The sequence below is a fragment of the Metopolophium dirhodum genome, chromosome 1, assembly GCF_019925205.1.
Source record: "Metopolophium dirhodum isolate CAU chromosome 1, ASM1992520v1, whole genome shotgun sequence".
NCBI lineage: Eukaryota > Metazoa > Arthropoda > Insecta > Hemiptera > Aphididae > Metopolophium > Metopolophium dirhodum.
In genome coordinates, this window is record NC_083560.1 from 75,887,277 (window position 1) to 75,908,026 (window position 20,750).

At 28.0% G+C, this 20,750-nt stretch overlaps 4 protein-coding genes across 4 annotated transcripts; 2 read left to right on the forward strand and 2 right to left on the reverse strand.

The window, feature by feature from the left end:
* The first annotated feature begins 2,057 nt into the window (after positions 1–2,057).
* On the forward strand, positions 2,058–9,525 carry LOC132937351 (eukaryotic translation initiation factor 4E-1B-like). The gene is made up of 5 exons (XM_061004174.1): positions 2,058–2,395; positions 6,913–7,121; positions 7,541–7,718; positions 7,776–7,915; positions 9,370–9,525. The coding sequence occupies exons 1-5, from the start codon at positions 2,387–2,389 to the stop codon at positions 9,479–9,481; spliced, it is 648 nt and encodes a 215-aa protein (XP_060860157.1). The 5' UTR covers positions 2,058–2,386; the 3' UTR covers positions 9,482–9,525.
* Positions 9,526–12,064: 2,539 nt separating this feature from the next.
* LOC132933827 (uncharacterized) lies at positions 12,065–13,632 on the forward strand. The gene is given in 3 exon segments (XM_061000102.1): positions 12,065–12,219; positions 12,292–12,416; positions 12,419–13,632. Coding segments are annotated over 3 exon segments (1,494 nt in total).
* A 363-nt stretch (positions 13,633–13,995) lies between these two features.
* On the reverse strand, positions 13,996–16,125 carry LOC132936663 (uncharacterized). Its single transcript, XM_061003425.1, has 2 exons — positions 15,395–16,125; positions 13,996–15,169 (listed from the first exon to the last, which is right to left on the reverse strand). Exons 1-2 carry the CDS (start codon positions 15,602–15,604, stop codon positions 14,984–14,986), a joined length of 396 nt encoding a protein of 131 aa, XP_060859408.1. The 5' UTR covers positions 15,605–16,125; the 3' UTR covers positions 13,996–14,983.
* Positions 16,126–16,472: 347 nt separating this feature from the next.
* LOC132936662 (uncharacterized) lies at positions 16,473–20,750 on the reverse strand. The gene is made up of 7 exons (XM_061003424.1): positions 20,209–20,750; positions 19,449–19,733; positions 18,166–18,237; positions 17,752–17,976; positions 17,354–17,664; positions 17,055–17,278; positions 16,473–16,990 (listed from the first exon to the last, which is right to left on the reverse strand). Exons 2-7 carry the CDS (start codon positions 19,683–19,685, stop codon positions 16,758–16,760), a joined length of 1,302 nt encoding a protein of 433 aa, XP_060859407.1. The 5' UTR covers positions 19,686–19,733; positions 20,209–20,750; the 3' UTR covers positions 16,473–16,757.

The following is a 20,750-nucleotide window of genomic DNA, read 5'->3' on the forward strand; positions in this document are numbered from 1 at the left end:
ATCGATTCAAAATAACATTTTAATAAATAAAGTAAATCAGACATTCTTATTTAGTTTTCTTCCAATGCACTTCGATATCGGTGTTTATGATCAACTAGGTAATTGATACATATTATAATAAAAATATTACTTTGACTATTGACATTTATTTACAGATTGTACTACCTATTGTTATTAATTTACATCTAGAATAAATTACTCTTAGCAACACCATTGGTTCTATAATAGACATTACAAAATTAACGACAAACCCCTGCTTTTGGGATAGATCAGCGTGATATATTTGAATAACTAATAAATTTAGAAAAGTGAGTAATACTGATCTACATAAATTGGTAAAATGTTGATATGAAACAAAATATTTAGGATCTAAATTCTATAGTCAAGTAGACTACACTCTATAGACTTTACCCTACCAAAGGCCTACCTTAAAACTTAGAAATTTTTCGTGTAAAAATGTACATACATTATCGATAATAACAGGGCTTGCATTTGAAGAAAAATTTCTGTTTTATGTTATTTACAATTAAAACGTTACACAATTTTTTGCGTTTATCGTTATTTAAAATTAAAACGTTATTCAACTTTTACGTTTATCGTTATTCAGAATTAAAATACTTATGGATACTTATTAGGGATACTTATGGAACTAGAACACATCATACAAATTTCTAGTTCCATAAGTATCCACTAAGACCACTAACTCCGCCTGTTGTACTACATTTCGTGATCAACCACCCACACTCTCCAACCTTGTCGTGTCCAGTCCTGTATATCTTAGTCCGTGGTATTAATTGGTAATATTGATTAGGTAAAATCACGGTCTTAGAAGATAAGGTCGAAAACTATACATTATCAGCATTCCGCTTAGTGAGGCAAATCCATTTCAAAATTTGGCCGCTGTACAATTAAGCACTGCCCTGCAGACTTTTTTTGAGGTTATGGCATTATAGTATTATACAATAAAATAACCTTTGACCTTTAAAATAACCTTTGACCATAATATAAACCAACCAGTTTATATGGTCGAAGAAAATAATGTAATAATATAGTCCATAAAAATAACTCCGAATGTCATATAAATATTGTTCAAAATAAGTCTAACCGGCAGCGCTTTTGCGGCAACTTGGGAAATGTTTTTGCCTCATTAAGAGGAAATATTGTAATAGGCGGGAGGGTGGGAAGTTGTCCTACCTTATCTTCTAAGACCGTGGGTAAAATACTAAAATAATTTCACTAATAAATTCACTAATAAATTACACATAATAAATCACCACAGATCTCTTGGGTTTTTGATTTGACAAAAGTGTGCACTGAGATTCCACTAGCACTACGCGTCTACGCGAGTGTTGAACTACGTATATTTTATACTTCCCCAGACTTGAAGAAAAACTAATATCATAGACAACAATTATATACATAGACATATTAATAAATGGACTGCGCTTTCCTCACCCCCCCCCCCCCCCCCCCATCAATCCAAATCTGAAATATAAATTGTGAGTTAGATAGAAACTGTTGGGGGCAATCATGAAAGAAATAATAATTATAATTCATTCATGCCATGAAATAATTTTAATTTATAGATTATAAAAGTGATAAGTAGTGATAACCATCATTGATTTATGATAATGTCATTAATAATATCATGGAATAATTTGAGTATTCAATTATGTCCCCCATGCTACCCCCAACTGTTTTTTTCTCTCTCATCAATGTCGGTTTCATGATTTCTCTCTTTAAGCGCAGTCCATTTTTTTATATGTCTATGATTATATAGGAATTGTACTGTTTCTGCCAAGTCTGGGGAAAATGCGCAGTGATAGGAAAAATTGGTTATTTGGTGATCATGCCATTATTTAGTCATGTTAACAGTTAGACCAGTCGTAATAGAGGGAGTACAATAAATTATAGTACTGAGATAGTCATGGTGGAGTAGACTGTAACTAGTAACTTGAATATTTTTAACAACTTGTTAACCACACGGTTTACACGGAATCCGAAATATACAAACTTAATATTAATATTATCTGTTATCTGTGCTGTTTATCCCAATATTTAAGACAATAATTTAATATCGTGGTTTACGTTTATCCTCATGGTTTAATATATCTAGATCTATCAATCGGCGAGTGCCGAGTGGCGACTACTGGCGTCTAGCGATACAATTCACAGTTTCACACAAATAGGTTTGAGTGTATAACGTTATTTAGGTATTTCCAGAATACATTCCCGTAGTAGTAGTAGTTTTGTTGACGTTTTTTACCTACCAGGCTGCTAGTGGCTACCACAGAATTTCATTAATTGTGTTTTTATACTAGCCACTTGGCACGTTTGTATTTTAATTTCAAAAATCACACTTCAAGGGAAAAATACACTCACAAACATGGCTGAGGTAAGAAATACTTTTTTTTTAACTTGAAATCTCTTAGCTATACAATTTTAAGAGTGTATGTTTTTACCATTGTACTGATCTCTGTGCATGATATTGTCATATTAAACTGATTCACATCATAACTAAGTGACTTTTAGATATTTATGAGAAAGATACATTTGTTTGTAATAAACTAAACACAATATGTTGATTTCAAATAAAACAGAAAAAGATTAGATATTTAATTATACACAAAATAGCTGTGTGCTACATATTTATATAAGCTCTAAGATTAGGAAAGACTAAGCCATGAGTGACTGAGTAAAAGTCCACGACGAGCATTAGTCTTACATTAGGTGAATAAGTGAGTCTAGAACTGTAACTGTTTTCTGAAAAATGCTCGCTGCTCTACTTATATTAATAAGAGTCATTGAGTCCTAGCAATGATGTATGGTGGCATGATATTAATAATATTGCTTATTTACCTATTAATTATTATTATTATTCCAATATTAAGTACCCCGGTAACTTCCACCGATCATTAACATTATGCACCCATCGGTGTAAACGATATATTTAACCTTAAGTAGGTACTGCTTAATATTAGAATTGAGTATTTAGTTTAGACATACCTATACAAAAGGTATAGGTATTAATCTTAATGATACCTACAGTCATATTATATTGAAATAATATTTTATTAACTGTATTTTGAGTTTTCTACATCATTAACAATAACTCATTTTATTACCTACTTCTATAACTAAGTTATATAACTATTTAAATATTATGCTTAGGTATACACGGTTATGAAAATAAATATAATTTTTAACATAAATACTTATACTTAAGTAAATACAATTTTACTTTTAGGCATTGTGTGGTTTGCCAAATTCCACAGGTGCCTATGGCGAATGTACATTATGCTTAAAGTTGCGGTTATAATTTAAACACGTACATTGATTAAAATTATTAATTAATTGGTCAATTTTACATAATATGAATATAGTATAAACTTAAATAATTATCTCCTAAAATATCTCAAACTTCTGGTATTTTTAAAATAAATTAAAATGAAATCAATTTTGAAAATTGTAAATCTAATATAGGTATAACTTTTTACCTAGGTAATATAATCAATATATTTAGAAAACTTGAAGAAATGTGAGCGTTAACACATCAAACGATCGCCTTATCAATTTTTTTGGGTGGTGTGTGTGTGATGGAGTTGGTTGGTAGTATAGTCAGTATGGGTACAGGGTAATTCTAATTAGTAGAAATATTACAACCTTCATTACTAATACTATATAATACATATTAGTGTAAATAGATATTAAATCTATATTCTTTATATGATACTAGTATAAAATATAGCTGAATAGTATATGGGTTTTATCACTAGAAAAATGCATGCATAGTTTATATATATCTTATTAACCATATACTACTCATGTAATTACATCAATGAAGATATAAACTAATGAATCTGTTTTATCTTTAATGCCTTCTTTAAAACAACATTACTCTATAGTCTATTCTAAATAAGATTGCCTAGTCGACCGGCAAAAACTAGTCGGTGCCGTGCAACCCCTCCCATTTACCCTGTTTCACCTTTCATTCTTAATCATCCTAAATTGTCATATTATGGTTTGTATACTTTATATTATAAAAGCATCCTTGTTAAGAATTTGTCGAGTATAGTTTGCTTGTTTGGGTAAAAAGATTCTCACTTATCTTTCAGTTGTCTCAGAAATAATAAAGACATACCTACCATTTACTCTTATTTCATATCGATTTTTCAGAATTTTCTATAGGCATTTAATAGTTTGGGTATTGTCTGAATTTACAACACATTTTATCTCTACAGAAAATTAAACTTTATTCCACATTATTACATATTACTCGTAGAGTGGTAATAGGTATTATTAGGAGTTAGGATCAGTGTCAGAAAGGGCTATAAAGAATTTAAGTTTATTTCACATTCTTACTCGTCTAAATCCTTTAATTTAGTCAGTTTCTAGGCATATTGCAGAAAAAAGTAGTTACCAATAATTATGGGACCTATCTTTCATATTTAGCAATTCTGTGAGTCAATCTTTCACGTAGAAATAAAGTGCCATTTGTATTAAGATATGTAAATATGACATTATGTGGAGTTATGCAAAGTTATAAAAAGTTACAGAGAAATTAATAGCTCTAAAAAAATCCCCTTAAACAACTGGTGTTGTTCGGGCGCACACAAATTGCGTACCAAAACAGGTAAACGAACCTTTTTGAACTTTTTGATTTACATATTTTTTTTAGTGGTTCCCAGTAGTTTCAACATTTATTTAAAAATTTTTTTTTAACAAATATTATAATAATAAATTAAAAATGCATCAATATTTAATGTTTTTTTGATTCTCCTCACCCAAACATACAAAAGGAGCTTTTAAAAATATGCAAACCAATACTATAATATTGATAAGAAGTCTAGAAAAGCTTTGAGTACCCATAAACTAATATGAGAAAGAATACTATTTATAGAAAATAAATAAATCAGCTAAATCATAATTAAAGGTTATGTAAATAAATTAGCTAATAAAATATATAAATACAGAATAAATTAAAACTTAGTCTAGTGAACTTTTTACAATAATATGATTTATGTTATGATATTATGTTTATATAAATTCAATTTTTTTTTTATAAATATGTGATTATGATTTTTAAATTATATTATGATATTATGTTTTGCCTGATCTACCTATATTATGGTAGTATCACATTTTAACTGTAGGTAGATGAAAAAATAACATTAATTGCGTCCAGAGCGCAATTTATTTTTAAAGGTTCGTTTACTTGACATGGTACGCAATTTGTGTACACCGGGCTGTTTTGGTCTTTGAATGTTTTGATACTATTTTTAAACAATACAATTTTGAATTGATAATATACTTAGCGAGTCAGTGTTATGAAATGCTAATATAAAGGGTCGTTATAAATTTCTACATCTAAATTAGCGGTTATGAAAAAAATTGGCTTTGCTTTCTATTAAAAGAATCAATGAAATCAAACACAATTCCAAAGGATGCATTTAAAATTTCTCATCTGGAAATTATACATTTCTAAATATAAGTGATGTTCAATTAAGATTTTAATATAAATAACCAATTTCCCCTCATCCCTTATTATTTATGTTCGTGTTTGAGTGATACCTTGAATAATATCTCAGATTATTCATGGTGATGAAACTATGGCACAAGAATCATTAAAAATATGTATCAAAATCCATTAGGTTTATTATTATTGTTATTTATACTAATTATTTACTTTTATTTGAAATTGTTTCAATTTGTATTCAGACACTAGGCCATCATTTGTTAAACAAAATAAATACTGAATTAATCTCAGAATTAATATAAGAAAAGAGATTTAATTTTAATGGTGTTAATAATAATTAGTTTTGGAGTAGTAAAAAAGGTGGTGTAGGTAACATTATTTTGCTTGTTTGCCTGAATTAAACTACTTTGACACGGCACCATTGAAAATGAGTGAGTGGTAGCTAATGCACAAGATTGGAACATCGTTATTTTTTATTAGAAATTTCAAATATTTAGATATTGTTCTAGCCATTGCATACTCCTCTGGGTTGGGCAAGTTACTCAATTTATTGTAACTAGTTACAAGTTAATAGGCACTTTTATGTTGAGTAACTATATACAAGTTACAGTTATGTGACTAAGTTACATTTAAAGTTAAAAGTTACATTGGTAAATGTTTAAAGAATTATTGACTGGCCAGAGACTAGGTAAAATAATGTTATGGTCGTTGTGTTAGGAAATAAAAAGATGTACCAACCATAATCGTACAACCACTGAATATCCCCTGGCCAGATTAATTATGAAAACCAAAATGAACGAATTATACAATTTTTTTGTTGATTTTTCAGATCCACACATGAGCTATATGCTACACAAAAAGCACAATGTATCTTTTAGTTGTAACTTGAAACTTTCATATAAAGTTACAGTGACATTTTTAACTAGTTACAAGTTACAAGTTAAATTGAAAATGATTATTTTGTTACAAATTACAAAAGTAACCGAGTTACATAACTTAGATACATGTAACTATGATGTGCCCAACTCTGTACATACTCTATTCAGAATAATAATTATTATTATTATTATCGGCGTATCCATCACCACTCCACAGACCATTGCTGTTTACAGTACTGGATCTACAAATTATGTAACCCGGGGCACAACATAATATTAGCGCCCTATGCTATTTTATGCTTTATGAGTTTAAAATTTGAAATTAGCTCCAGGGGCATAGGCCCCGAATTGCCCCCCCCCCACCTATATCTCTACTGTATGTGCAAGAGCGGTGCGTTCTTATTCTGAATAGAGTAATATAATTCTTATGTCTTATAAGTTCTGAAATTTATTTGAAATGAGGTCTTTAGGATTGTCCAATACAATTTTATTTGTATTATTTTTATTATTGATAATTACTTTTGTTTTTTTTTTCAAATATATGTTATGTACACTTAGGTAGAGGCTGTTCATCAATCAGATGAATTTCCAAAAGTTGAAAACAAACAACTAAACGAAACTGAAGAAGCTGTTGCAATGATGCGATTAGACGATAAACATTATTTAGCGAATAAATGGACACTTTGGTTCTATGAAAAAAAGAGTAAAATTTGGGAAGAAGATATACAGGAAATATCTAGTTTTGATACTGTTGAAGATTTTTGGTGGTAAGTTTTCTTCATAAATAAAAAAAGATTTAAGCATAAAAAATGATTGGATAGTGCTATTAAAAAAAAAGCAAGCTGTTTCACAGATAAAGTTCTTCAATATGTGTTGTGAAAATTCGGTAGTTTTACAACAAATATGGTGAGAGAAAAGTTGTCCCGCGCAAAACAGATTTTGCTAGTTGTGCGTTTGTAGGACGGAGACAACACATGCGAGTGTGACATCCTCTTAACATTAATACTGTTTATAAATAATAGGTTTATGAATTATAGGTATACTCCTACACTTTTAAAGTACCATAATTTTATTTTGGAAATATAACTAAGTAGAGATTTATTTACTTTTTATTGTGTATATTAGTTTAAAAATAAATCTTTGTTTTAAAAAAAAAAAATAGTAATACTAATCATAAACATTTTAGCTTATTCAATCACATTAAACGTCCAAGTCAACTTTCATGGCATAATGAATACAGCTATTTTAAGTATGGAATCAAACCACATTGGGATGATGAAAAAAATAGTGCTGGTGGACGTTGGTTATTGCAGTTACCACCTTTAAGAAAATGCAATCTTGTAGATGAATATTGGAAACAAATAGTGAGGAATACATTTTTTTTCTAATTAATTTAAATTTGTAATAATTATTACTTTTAGATGATGAGTATAATTGGTGAAGTATACGAGAGTTCTGAAATTAATGGCGCTGTAGTTAGGGTACAAAGCACAAAAACTAAAATATCAGTATGGACAAGCAATGCATCCAAAAACAATGGGAATAAAATTATGGCTATTGGGTATGTAACAAAAAATAATTTAGCAATCTACTAATTACTGTACATTAAACACAAAATTTACTGAATGAACATTTTAGTTACCTAGTAATAAAATGTACCATGGTAGGATATTATAGGTTCTTGAACATTTTAGTCTGGTTATTTAAATCACTCAGGGGTTATGAATTACTAACTCTTAGAAGGATCAATTTACCTACACAATATTATTTAATTTGGTGAATAACAAGGAAATTCTAAACAACTATATGGTGACAGTGTAAAATACTATATCTCGAATAATAATTATAATATAAACTTATATAACCTAATTAATCTTAAGACATGATCTATAATATACACTAAAAAGTAAAAATTATTTGATTTTTATAGGTACCTACAACCTATCTATTATATTACTCATTAGATTATTTAGATTATATAAGTTGTTACAAAAATATTTATATTTTTAAAATTTGTTTGTGTGTATACAATATGATAATTCAAGTAATAGAATGTTTCAAGTTTCTATGGTGAATAGATTTGAACTACAGCAATTAAACAAAAATTGTTTGAGATTATTTATTATAGGTATTAATGTTATATATTATTGTAATTCTACGTATGAATATCCATTTTTGTCAACATTTGAATTTTAATAGCTCATAACAATGTTTGTGAGTTTATGCTAACTTTTTTTTATGTTTCTAGTACATATAAAGCATTTTGTGTTAAATTTTAAATCCTTTGGTTTAAAATGAGAAGCCCATTTACTCACAAACAGTAATATCGATATAAATAAAAAAAAAATTTCAAATGTTTAAATAACACAAAATCTAGAATGTTTTTTAATTTATTTCATAACTAGATGATGTTAATATAGATATTTTGTAAACAATTCAAGTATACGGATATTAATTTTTTTAAGTAAAACTAGTTTTGCATAAAAATTCACTTTTTTATTATTTTGATAAGTACTTTGAAATATGTATCTAATCTTAACTTCACAAAGTATCACTAGCTAGATCTGTTTGCTACCATAAGCCACTTACAAAGCTAAAGATTAAAGCTTTGTTTTTCTTATAATAAAATCAATATATACTAAATTTTTTAAATAACAATAACCCTAAATTTTATTTTTTATTTGGTTGATTTTGGGATATTATATAATCCCATATTTAATAATTAATATAAACAATAAATCAATAGGTAGTTATGATTTATAAGCTCTTTAAGTTTATTAATCGCTGCGTTTAAATTTTTATGAATAAGTTAAAATTTAAATTTAGTTCCAATTTCAAATTTCTTAGTATAATAAATTTTCTGTTTTAGAAATTAATAATAAAAAACCTACATTTTACGTACATTGCCTAGTCAATACATTTTCAACAATCTATGTTTCATTTGAATTTTAATTTTATTATTATTGAAATTTAAATTAATACATCGTTATAAATATTTTTTTATGTAAATTTCAGAAAGAAAATTAAAAAAGTTTTGGGTGCTCAACATACAAATTTGTATTACGAAGCTCACACAGATATAGCAAGCAAACGAGGATCATACACAAAAAAAATATTTATGATATAAATTATCTAAATTGAAAAAGAAATGTTTTAAAATGTTTAAAACAATTAAAGTGAAGATTTAATATAAAAGAAATAGAAGTCAATTTAATAGATAAAATGTAATTACCCAGTGTCAAATTTTTCCTGTATCTTCCTTGTGTTTTGAAAGGGCCAACTTCACCCGGCGTTTTTAAAATATTCAACAAATTGTTTCACCAAAAGCTAAATAACAACAAATTTACAATTATAATTGAAATAATTAATTCATAAGAACTTATTGGTAAGGTTTTACGTATAAACATTTTCAATTTAATTACTAACTTTTGAGATATTATACCCTAACTAATATACCGGCTGGCTACTAACAATACACTAATAAATTCATATAAAACTAGGTAGTGGATTAAAAAATTTTAATTAAATTTATAAGTAATTATATACAACGACACATTTTTAATTCAACCTTTACTCAAATACAAAATGACAAAATGTACATAATACAAAGTAATGCCAATCATATAAAATAATATAAAATTTTTAAATCAATACTAATTTTCTATTAGTTGCTGAAAATGTATCAATAATTGTTTTTGTGTCAAAACTCAAGACTATTAGTTAAATCTCTTTCGATATTCATTATTAATAAATTTGAAAATCGTTCTTGTCTCATTGTTGTTCTCTGACAAACATTTAATCGCCGCATTGAAGAAAATGAACATTGAAGGTGCACAACTTTAATTATCAGCTATAATGAAAGCTACTTGTAGCAATTTATACAAATTTAGGTACACATCTTCAGTAACTCCTTTTTAATATCATCAAAATTAAAATTTTCTTTAATTTTAACCGGGCAGTTTTTGGCAGCAAGCTATTTTTCTCAACACTTAAAAGCATAATTCATAACAAGTTGATGAAATAATTTTTTTTTTAATGTGAACAAATTTGAGGTTTTTTTAAATTTTGAAAAATGTTCCCAATTTCTATAACGAATAAAAAGTTTGTTACAGAAAAAAGCCGAATTTTTAAATTTAAAATAACCCCAAATTCATAGACATTTTTTTTTTAAATTATTTTATCAACTCTTTATAAATTATGATATTTGGTGATAAGAAAAATTTCTTAGTTAAAAACACAGTTGTATTTCTACAACCGTGGTTAAAATTAAAGAAAATGTTGATATTGGCATAGATAATAAAGTTAAAGTGTTTATGATTTTATTTAGTTATAAGTTTATGATAATAACTAATAAGTATATATTATAATACATTAATACATAAGAAGTTCAGATACAAGGCTCCAAATATATTGTTTTAAAGACAGATAAAAAATATTAAAAATCCAGTCACAATTTATTTTATAAGCATTTAAAATTCAATATTGTGCAAATTATTTTAAGTTAGAATTTCACAAAAAATTTTCTATTTAAATCTAATATTTTAAAATACAATACAATATTCCTTATAAGTTTGTCTACCTTTATCAAATAAAAATTTCTACAAGCAAATCAAATTTAATTTTTATGAGCGTTTGAAGTTCATATTTATACAAGATTGGATATTCAATTGATTTCTCATGTAGCAATATGTTTATTTTGTTGTAATTCAAAAACAAATAACTGTAGATAAATGAAAATTTCACTGAATGCTTATATTTTCATTTTCCATACACCATAAAATTTTCAAAATATTCTGACTCTTTTTGAGCTATTTACGGCCATGTTAGTTTTAAATTATTTAATTTTTTTTTCTATTATTGTTGGTTACGCGTGACACAAAAAGAAAATTAACTTAACTGCACAATAGTGATAAACGAACTTTGAACTTATAATGATAACTATAAAAAGTCAACATACAACAATAAATATTTTAACTGAATAAGTTAGTAAGTGTAAAAACAAAAGTGTAAAGTTAACAAATTTTTACTATTTTAATAAAAAAATGTAATGTTTATACTCCTATTTTTATTAATTCATATTGATAAGATATTTATTTTATAGAAGTAAATTAGACCAAACATGGTTAACGTTCCTCATCATCGATCATTTAAATGAGACACCAAATTAAATCAAAACATTTCTTTTTTAAATCGGATATATTTTGTTGATTGGGAAAGAAAACAAGAATTAAAAATATATCTTTGTCTGTAAACCTAGAAGTGTTAACAGTTTGCTGTTTGAATAAATAAGTAGTGTCATGAGACATATTTAAATACTAAACGAAATAATATTTGAGTGCCTGTGCAGTTTTCTTACATATAATAATATAATATACTTATTATTACAATAATATCAATTATGTATTATTTAAATCAAAATAATGTCCTGAACATATATTTAAATAATTGTTTGCTTATATAGACGCCGTGCAAACCATGAAATAGCGCGTGCCGTAGTGGACCACTTATGAACTAATCGATAGCAACGAATGAAATGTGTATATTGTATAATATGTTAGTTACCTACCTAGGTTAGGCAGTAATTATTAAATTATGTTAGTTCTGACTTCAGACTATCGTTGTTTATCGTTGTTACACATAATAATAGTATCATACGTACATTTTTATTTGTTTCATTTTATTCTTTCAAGTGATATTGTTTAAATAAAAAATGAGTAACAATAAAAAGAGAAGTGGTCAAAAGATGTGTTGTGTTGTCAATTGTAGCAATACTAATAGAACAGGTCATAAAATGTTTAACTTCCCTAATAGACAACATGAGAAGGAGCTTAAGGAGAAGTGGATCAAAAGTATTAAAAAAATTAAGTAAGTGTCGAGGATGTTAATTTTTATTTTTATGCAACTCATTACATTTTATACTATTGTATGTATCTGTAGTGATGATGGAACACCGTGGGTACCGACTGCCCTTACAGTTATATGTGGTGATCATTTTGTTGGAAATAAACCATTAAGGCATCTCAATAGTCCAGCATATGTTCCTACTATATTTCCAAAAACATATAAAAAAAAAAAAATAATGAACTTCAACAATCCTCAAGATACAAGCGTTTTTTCCACCGAAGTAGTAACGTGGGGCAATCTACTGTTCCTGTTATTGAAGCTAATTCAAATCACATTGATAGTGGATTTAAATCATTCAATATTAACAAGTCATTAACTAATTGTGATGTAGGAACACAAGTCTCTTTCGATGTTACAGACATAAAACATTTTTCATTTGAATGTTGCTTTTTGAATAACAACTGCATTAGTACTTCTATAACAACCCCAACCAATTTTATAATTAAACAACAACAAAATGTTAAAGATAAATTTTGTGGTCCCAGCTCTGAATCTTATAATTCTTGTTTATCCTGTGATAAATTTCATAGTTATGAATCTATTAACAGTGAACTTTCTTTGAAAGATTTGACAGGCACTACTTATGCTGTATTTAATATGTTGGTTAATATGTTACCAGACACAGGTGTTAATAGCACTTTAAACAACTACAATAAACTTCTTCTTTTTTTAATGAAAATAAAACTTGGTGTTAGTTTTTCAGCTATTGGGGTATGTTTAAGATTCATCACTCTCAGCAGGATCTTTTTTAATATACTTTCTATTTTATCCAAAAAAACTAAACAGTTTATTTTTTGGCCTAGTAAAGATACTATTTCAGCAACTCTTCCTTATGCTTTTAAAAAAAATTATCCCAACTGTCGTTGTATTATAGACTGTACGGAAATTAAAGTTGAGCAGCCGCCTACTGTAGAGCAAAGAGTATGTATGTACTCAAGATATAAGAGTTCATATACCATTAAATGTCTTGTTGCTATAACACCTAATGGTGCCATAAGTTTCCTTTCAAAATGCTATGGAGGCCGGTCAAGTGATACATTTATTACTAACGATAGTGGATTCCTTTCTAAGCTAGAGGTTGGTGATCAGGTTTTAGCTGACAAAGGCTTCCCTGGTATTAAAACAAATTGTGAAGAAGGCAATTCTATATTAATTATGCCCCCAATCTTACACAATGGTCGATTCAGCGAAGAAGAAGTTATTGAAACTTATTCTGTAGCAAGTGTAAGAATACACATTGAAAGGTTTTTTGCTAGATTAAAAACTTATCACATCTTAAATAAAATTCAAATAGAGTTACTTCCTCACATAGATGACATAATATATATATGTTGTACTTTAACTAATTTACAATTACCAATAATTAAACAATAAGTCAATATTTATATTAATTTTATGAGTAGATTTAGTCATTATGTAATATTTTAGAGTAAGATACATATTGTACATATTAAAAACATAAATACCTTTTCACTTTATTTGTAAAAATAAATAACACATATTTCACAGGTTAACTAAGTCTTAATACATATATTTTTTCCAACATCTAATAAATATAATAATAATATATGATTGTATAATATGGCAACTTCTTATTTTATCTTTAAAATAATATTGATATATAATAATATTATGTATGTAAAAATTATACTTATATTATTAAAAAAATTAACAAATATGTTGAATAAAACATAATATTATGATACAATTAAAAATTTAAATAAGTAATTTTGGCAAGTAAAAATGAAAGTAAAAATATTCAATTTTGGGCATTAAAGAATTAAGGAAGTATTCGTCTCTATTAATAGTTAACAAAACAGGCTCAATATTATTATAGATAAATAAATCACAGTATTTTAAACCTGCACAATACATTAATACCTGGACTTGGGTATAGTATACATTAGATTTTTTTAGTTCTAATTTATTATTTACAAATTCTAAATATTTTAAATTAGGTACTCCATTTTTAATAATTTGTTTATTTTTGCAAGAGATAGGGCACTTTATTTCAAGAATTCTTTCAATATTTCCATTTTTGATAACAATACCGTCTGGGCTGGCACACACCCATGGTGTTTTATGATGGATAATAAGTCCTGCCTTAAGTACTATAATATCATCATATAACTCTTGGTATTTTTCAAAAGCTAGAGGTTCATTTAAATTACCATATTTAACATTAATATTACCTTTCATACCTAAGTCAGTTCTTTTTAGGAAAGAGTTAGCAAGCTTATTGAGACCTATGTCCGTCCAATTATGACATGTTTTAATTTTATGTGCCCTCATACTAGCTGAAATACGAAAATGTCTAGAGATTTTCCAAATTTCTGAAGAAGACTGGCTCATAGTTAAATTATAAATACTTAACAGATTGTCTGCCAATAAAGCAATATTAGTGAAGTAAAAACTGTTTTCATTAAAATTAAGTGGAAATTTCGATGAAGGAGTATTATTTATAAACAATATTTTTTTGTTAAGTAATATAAATGAGAAATGATTTTTATTTAAAGAATATGTAAAATCTAGTTCTACTTGATCAATGATGGAATTCAAAATTTGTTTACACTGTCTTTCTGTTTCAGTAAGGCTTTCTTCTTTTAAAAGTGTACTTAAGCTACATGGTATACTTAAAATGTTATGCATTGAAATTTAATCTTTATGAGTTACATAATCTATAAAATGTTTTTGCCTTTTACATGGGAATAAGTCTTGAATTGTTCTACCTTTTTTTATACTTCAATTCTCCAGCCTTTGAAGGTTTTCCCCATTGTTGGGGCAAGTCTGTTTTAGAAATTAGTTGCTCATTATTAATGTAGTAAATTAATACACATATATGTTTGCATTTTCCTCCTACGCCAGCAGGACAATCACAAGATGTATTTTTAACTCTTCTAGTTCCATCAATCTAAATAATATAATATAAAGAATAATTAATATTAAAAAAGAAAATAACATTTCATTATACATAAAAAAAATCTAAGACACATGTATTCAAATACTTTACAGCAGTGAATTTGTCATAAAATTAAAATAAATAATCTAAAAAATGTGTACATTATCTTCCTACCAAGTATAAACATATTAATTATTGTAAGTCGATATATAATACTGTATTGTTGATTTAACTTACTTCAAGAATAACTGTCCATGGATCATAAGACACAGAAGTTTGCCTTGTACATAGTCCTTTTATTCTAGGTGCAATATGATTAGTAGCCAGTTTTATTTCTTCGACATTAATTAAATGTCCACTTTCTACTAATCTTTTGCCTTTGTCATTTGGAAAAATAAAATTACATGTGACTGGTTGGAAACCACATTTAATTTTTAAGTCTGCCATAAGTCATAACACGACATACCAACAAGTTCAGACGTTCAGGGTCTGGTGATCCATATATGGTTCGTGGTTTAGTTAATTGATTAGTCCCTATTGAAAATTGATAAGCTTTAGAAAGCTTATCATCTCACCAGTTCAACAAGGTTATTATGAATTTCATAGGATGTAGTTGAAACAAATATAAATAATGTATAAATAGGTAAATGTATGAATGAACCACATGTGGATCATGGACTAATAAAATAGGTTTAATGTGACCCACACATGGGTCAAAGGACTGATCAGTCCTGATTTAATTAAAAAGTGCATATTGTGTTAAGACAAGGTACAATCAGAATTGACGTAATATTTGAATGTAGTGAATTACATACAATAAAATACAACGGTTTTACTGCATGAATGTATTATTTACGCATATTTGTTGCTATCGATTAGTATGTACATTATCTCCCCAGAGCGCTAGTTGTCAGTTTGCACGGTGTCTATACCAAAATTATTTTTAACTATAACTGAATACAAAATATTGATATGGGCATTTACAAGTCATGATAACATTTTCAAAATATATTGGCTTTTTATAGATAATGTAAATTGTTTGGCTCTTTTTTTTAATTGATTATTTCATGACAATTGATAACATTTTTAATGGCAAAAACCTTGAAAATTTACAAGATTCCTTAATAGTAGTTTTTATTGCAATTAAAAATTAAACAGTCAGAATTGCTTAATAATAAGCGTCTAATATTATTACAAAATGTAGTAAATTATAATATTAAATTTAAGCTAAAATGTTGTCTTTATAAATATGTATACAAGTTTGTAGTAAAAAGTGCGATAAAGAAAACATAAAATCAATAATTTTTATTAGCATCTTTATTTTAGTTTTTTTTTACTAAATCCATATTTGTTATAATACAATTTGTTCTATGAAATCAGTAAAATCAATCTACTAAGCAACTTTAAAAATATCAAATTTGATTTCTTATCTAACAAATATTTACAATTAAATTTATTTAATGGATTATATTTTAAATAGTTGGAAACCGAAATGGCCACTTTATCACAATTAAAATATTTAAAATATAAATCAGTCTCATACAAATGATTAACAAAGTACATATTTGTTATTTATGAACATGTCGAATAACTAAGTAATTTAACTTATACAACAATTATTACGTTTTAGTTTCATATTGGACTTTTCAGCAGTTTTATTAGAAGTTGCTATATAATGAGAATACTCGTGGTCCAGTCTCTCTGCTCCTTCAAGCTGTAACTTTTTTGCTGGTCCTTCAATTGCAAGAACACACTCTTTTGAACACGCCCAATGTTGAAATGGAACACAGGTATTTCCTAGATAAGGAGTTAGAAACGTTACCGTACTATAACCTGTAATTAAAAAACAGAACATTAGTTTTTCATTATTCATTTAAAAATATTAATTTATAATAACCTGGTTTTGAACAGTCAGTTGCAACATTACAGAAGTTGCATATATTGTAATTAAGGTAAGTCAAGGACATATAATGTTTTAAGGATTCCGGGATTTCTTCATTAAAAAAATTAATTCCACTTGAAAATATTTTTTCAACGCTAATGTCCAAGAGAGATGATACAGCTGGTCTTGAACCTGCTTCTCCTCTTATCCAATAATTTTTCCAAATCTCTTTACGAGCTCTACAGTAAGTTAAGAATAAATATGCAAGATTGTAATATTAAGATAGCAAAAATTGTTCTTAAAGCTACAATTACCTATGATCATAATCAGTGTGATACCATAAAAAAAATGACTTGAAGTAATTACGATTACCCAATCTATAAACCAATTCTAAATGTTTCATGCTCGTTAAAAATCCAGGTAATGCTTCAAGCTGGTTATCGTCAACATATAGCTCTTTTAGATTCACACAAAACTTTAGACTAAAAGGAATTGATTGTACAGTTAATAAATTGTCAGTGAGTATAAGCACTTCAAGCTTTGTTAGTCGACCAATTGCACTGGGTATTTGACGTAGGTGATTATGTTTGAGAGATAAAATTTTAACATTTGGACATTGGAAAATCTAAAAAAAATATATGTAAAATAAAATTTATACATTATGAAAACATTAATACATAGAAGAAATATACATTTGAAACAATGAAATTACCTCAAATGGAAGCTTGCTGTCATCTACACTTTTTAAAATATTGTCCAAATGCATTTCAACAATATTATATCGTTGTAGATACCTTGACAATGGCGTGGAATAAGGAATATTTAATGATCGGCGATACTGATTTAATTCAATTTTTAAAAATGTTAGTAAACGCAATGGATAATTTTCTATTGCTTCTTCGATGTAACTTGGATCATCTTGTAATGGATTACCTAACTATAGACAATTTATATAAAATTAAATTTATGGAGTTCATTATTTAAAGAAATACTAAATTACTTAACAAAAACAAATTGAAAATGGTGTTTTTAAATTAATCATTAAAAAAATTATATTTTTTTTTACTAAAATATCATCAGAAAATAGTTTCTGTGATCAATTTTCAATTATCACAGCATTACTTACATCTAATGAAATATTTGCCCTCACTGCATGACCCTCATTACCACGCATCACAGTCTTTAATTTCCGTTTTATCTGAAAAAAGCACATTTTGTAACTTTTTGTACAACATTTATAAATAGGTATTACTTAATTATTTGTGAACACGTCTTTAAAGTTTAAGACATACTATTTTAAAATCTTAATTGTAGTGGCATTTAATGATTTGCCTACTCAATGCACGTACCTAATATTTGTTACTTTATTTATAACTACCTACCTAACTTCAAAAAAAAATCATTACCATATTTTATAGAAGTAAAGGTACTTATTATATATTTTATTCAAAAATTAATTTATTCCGAACTGCTATTTAGGAAATCAATGAAAGCCAACCTAATTTTGAAAGAAAAAAAGTCATAAATGTTTTTTTAGTGTAATTTAGGAGTACAAACTGATGAAAACCAATATAAAAATTTAAAATAATAAATTGTTAAAAGGACGCCACATCCGCATGTGTTGTCTCCGTCTTACAAGCGCGTAATATACCAAATTTACGCTCAGAAATTCAAGTTTTATGCCGTTAGCTTAAAAATTAGAGTGAATCGACCTATTATGAAACTTGATTGTAAGAACATTATCTGTGTTTTGTTGGAAGTATTTTTACGACAATTCAGTTTTAAGTGAGTTATAGCGTGTATAATAAATGTAAATCAAAAGTGATCATAACTCACTTAAAAACTGAATTATTGTAAAAATACTTCCAACAAAACACAGATAATGTTCTTACGATAAAGTTTCATAATCGGTCGATTCACTTTGATTTTTAAGCTAACGGCATAAAACTTGAATTTCTGAGCGTAAATTTAGTTTGTTACGCGTTTGTAAGATGGACCCAACCATGCGGGTGTGGTGTCCTCTTAATAAAAATTTTTACTAGGTATCTGTATAAAATACTAGAACAATTAATAATACAAACATTTTTTCAATTTATTACTATCTCAGATCACAAAAAGGAACAATTCTAGTTTAGCTCCCAAGCGATTTTTGCAAAAACATGTCACTAAATGGTAATCGTCAACACATGCCTCGCACATGGGTACGTTAATAATTCATTTAAAAATCATATTGTAATTTTCTATTTTCTTACAATTTTTTTATACATGTACTGACATCTTAAATAGTGTTTATTTCAGTCATTAGTGGCATGTAATTTATCCATAAAAACATGAATAGTATATGAAAAAAAAAAGTTCAGGAACCTCTGGTAACGTAAGGTTAGTATAAAATAAATTAAAGGGTCTTACCACATAATTTGGGTGCGAGTCGGATGTCACAAGGTTATTATTCTCACCCGGTGAACATTCAACCTTATAAATTTTGAGGACGCCATCAGGCAATAGTAAGTATGTCAATATTTCATGCCATACACTAATCTTGTTGCGTATTTTGATCCTGTCAATGAGATTACATCTACTACCATAGCACATGGAAGTAAACTTCCTGATCATATGGTATTCATAACCATTGAACTTGATGTCCATCTTTTATCTGTGTACACTGTGAGTAATATTGATATGTTGTTGTGACACCTTGAAAAAAAAGTCAATGTGTAAATCAATCGTTCCGTACCTATGAAAATACTACAATAATTCAAGACACACGGGGTTATTGTTTGACAACCAGACAAAAGGTTACATGCCAGTAAATAGTAATACATTTGTTTTCAGACAGGCAACAGTAGGTACCTATGTGAATTAATACTGTGTCCGTGTCTAAAAACTCTGGTATTATTATCAATGGGTTTTGGATAGGTATTAGATACCTAGTTTTCGAGCAGTATTCGGTAAATAAAATGTAACGCGATAGGTAGGAATGTAGGCGCATATTTTTTACACCGGATTCAATGTGTTCGTGAGTAAATTTAAACATGAAGTGAGAAAAAAAAATGTAAAACAACGTTACCAAGTGTCCGCGGTCGTTAAAAGCGAAATCGAATGGATTTGAGAAGACGACAAAATATGAAAGGTAGATAGGTATAAAAAAAAAGTAGGTATAGGTACTCACTCGAACGCTAAGCGAATGTCGTAAGGCGAAATACTTTCGCCCTGTTGGTTAGGTGTACGATCGCACTGGTGACAGATAATTAATTATTAAATATCAACCGACACGACAGTAACGGCACATCGACGGACGGGAATCGTCCATCAAAAAAATAAGTGTTTTCCGCGTGGACCACCTCCGATGCTCCTCCAACAAACAGCGCACGAATTGAGCCGATGACGACGATGACGAGGGGGGTGAGGGGGAATCGAACGAGACTCGAGAAGGGAAAAAAGATCGACTGCCGCCGCGTGGATCGCCGTTGCGGGTTGGTAATACGTCGGCGGAAACGGGAAAACGGACTCGGCGAGTACAACGGGATTTACGAAAAAAAAAATCACAATATGATAAATAAAATATATTATTATTATTATTGTTAAGATTGTTGTGTCGTTATTGCGACGACGCGGAGTGACTACAATGTGGCGCCGTTGCGCGCTGGACGCTATAGTGAGCGTAGTGCGAGAAGCGAGCTGACCGTGTCCCCGCCGACGGCCGACGACAAC

Coding starts and splice junctions, on each gene's coding strand:
- LOC132937351 (XM_061004174.1), top strand. Junction 7,122..7,540: donor ACTGTTGAAGATTTTTGGTG/GTAAGTTTTCTT, acceptor TAAACATTTTAG/CTTATTCAATCACATTAAAC. Junction 7,719..7,775: donor ATGAATATTGGAAACAAATA/GTGAGGAATACA, acceptor TATTACTTTTAG/ATGATGAGTATAATTGGTGA.
- LOC132936663 (XM_061003425.1), bottom strand. CDS start 15,604: ATGGCAGACTTAAAAATTAAATGTGGTTTCCAACCAGTCACATGTAAT. Junction 15,170..15,394: donor CATGGACAGTTATTCTTGAA/GTAAGTTAAATC, acceptor TATATTATTTAG/ATTGATGGAACTAGAAGAGT.
- LOC132936662 (XM_061003424.1), bottom strand. CDS start 19,685: ATGGACATCAAGTTCAATGGTTATGAATACCATATGATCAGGAAGTTT. Junction 17,279..17,353: donor CACACTGATTATGATCATAG/GTAATTGTAGCT, acceptor AACTTACTGTAG/AGCTCGTAAAGAGATTTGGA. Junction 16,991..17,054: donor AACTGACTGTTCAAAACCAG/GTTATTATAAAT, acceptor TTTTAATTACAG/GTTATAGTACGGTAACGTTT.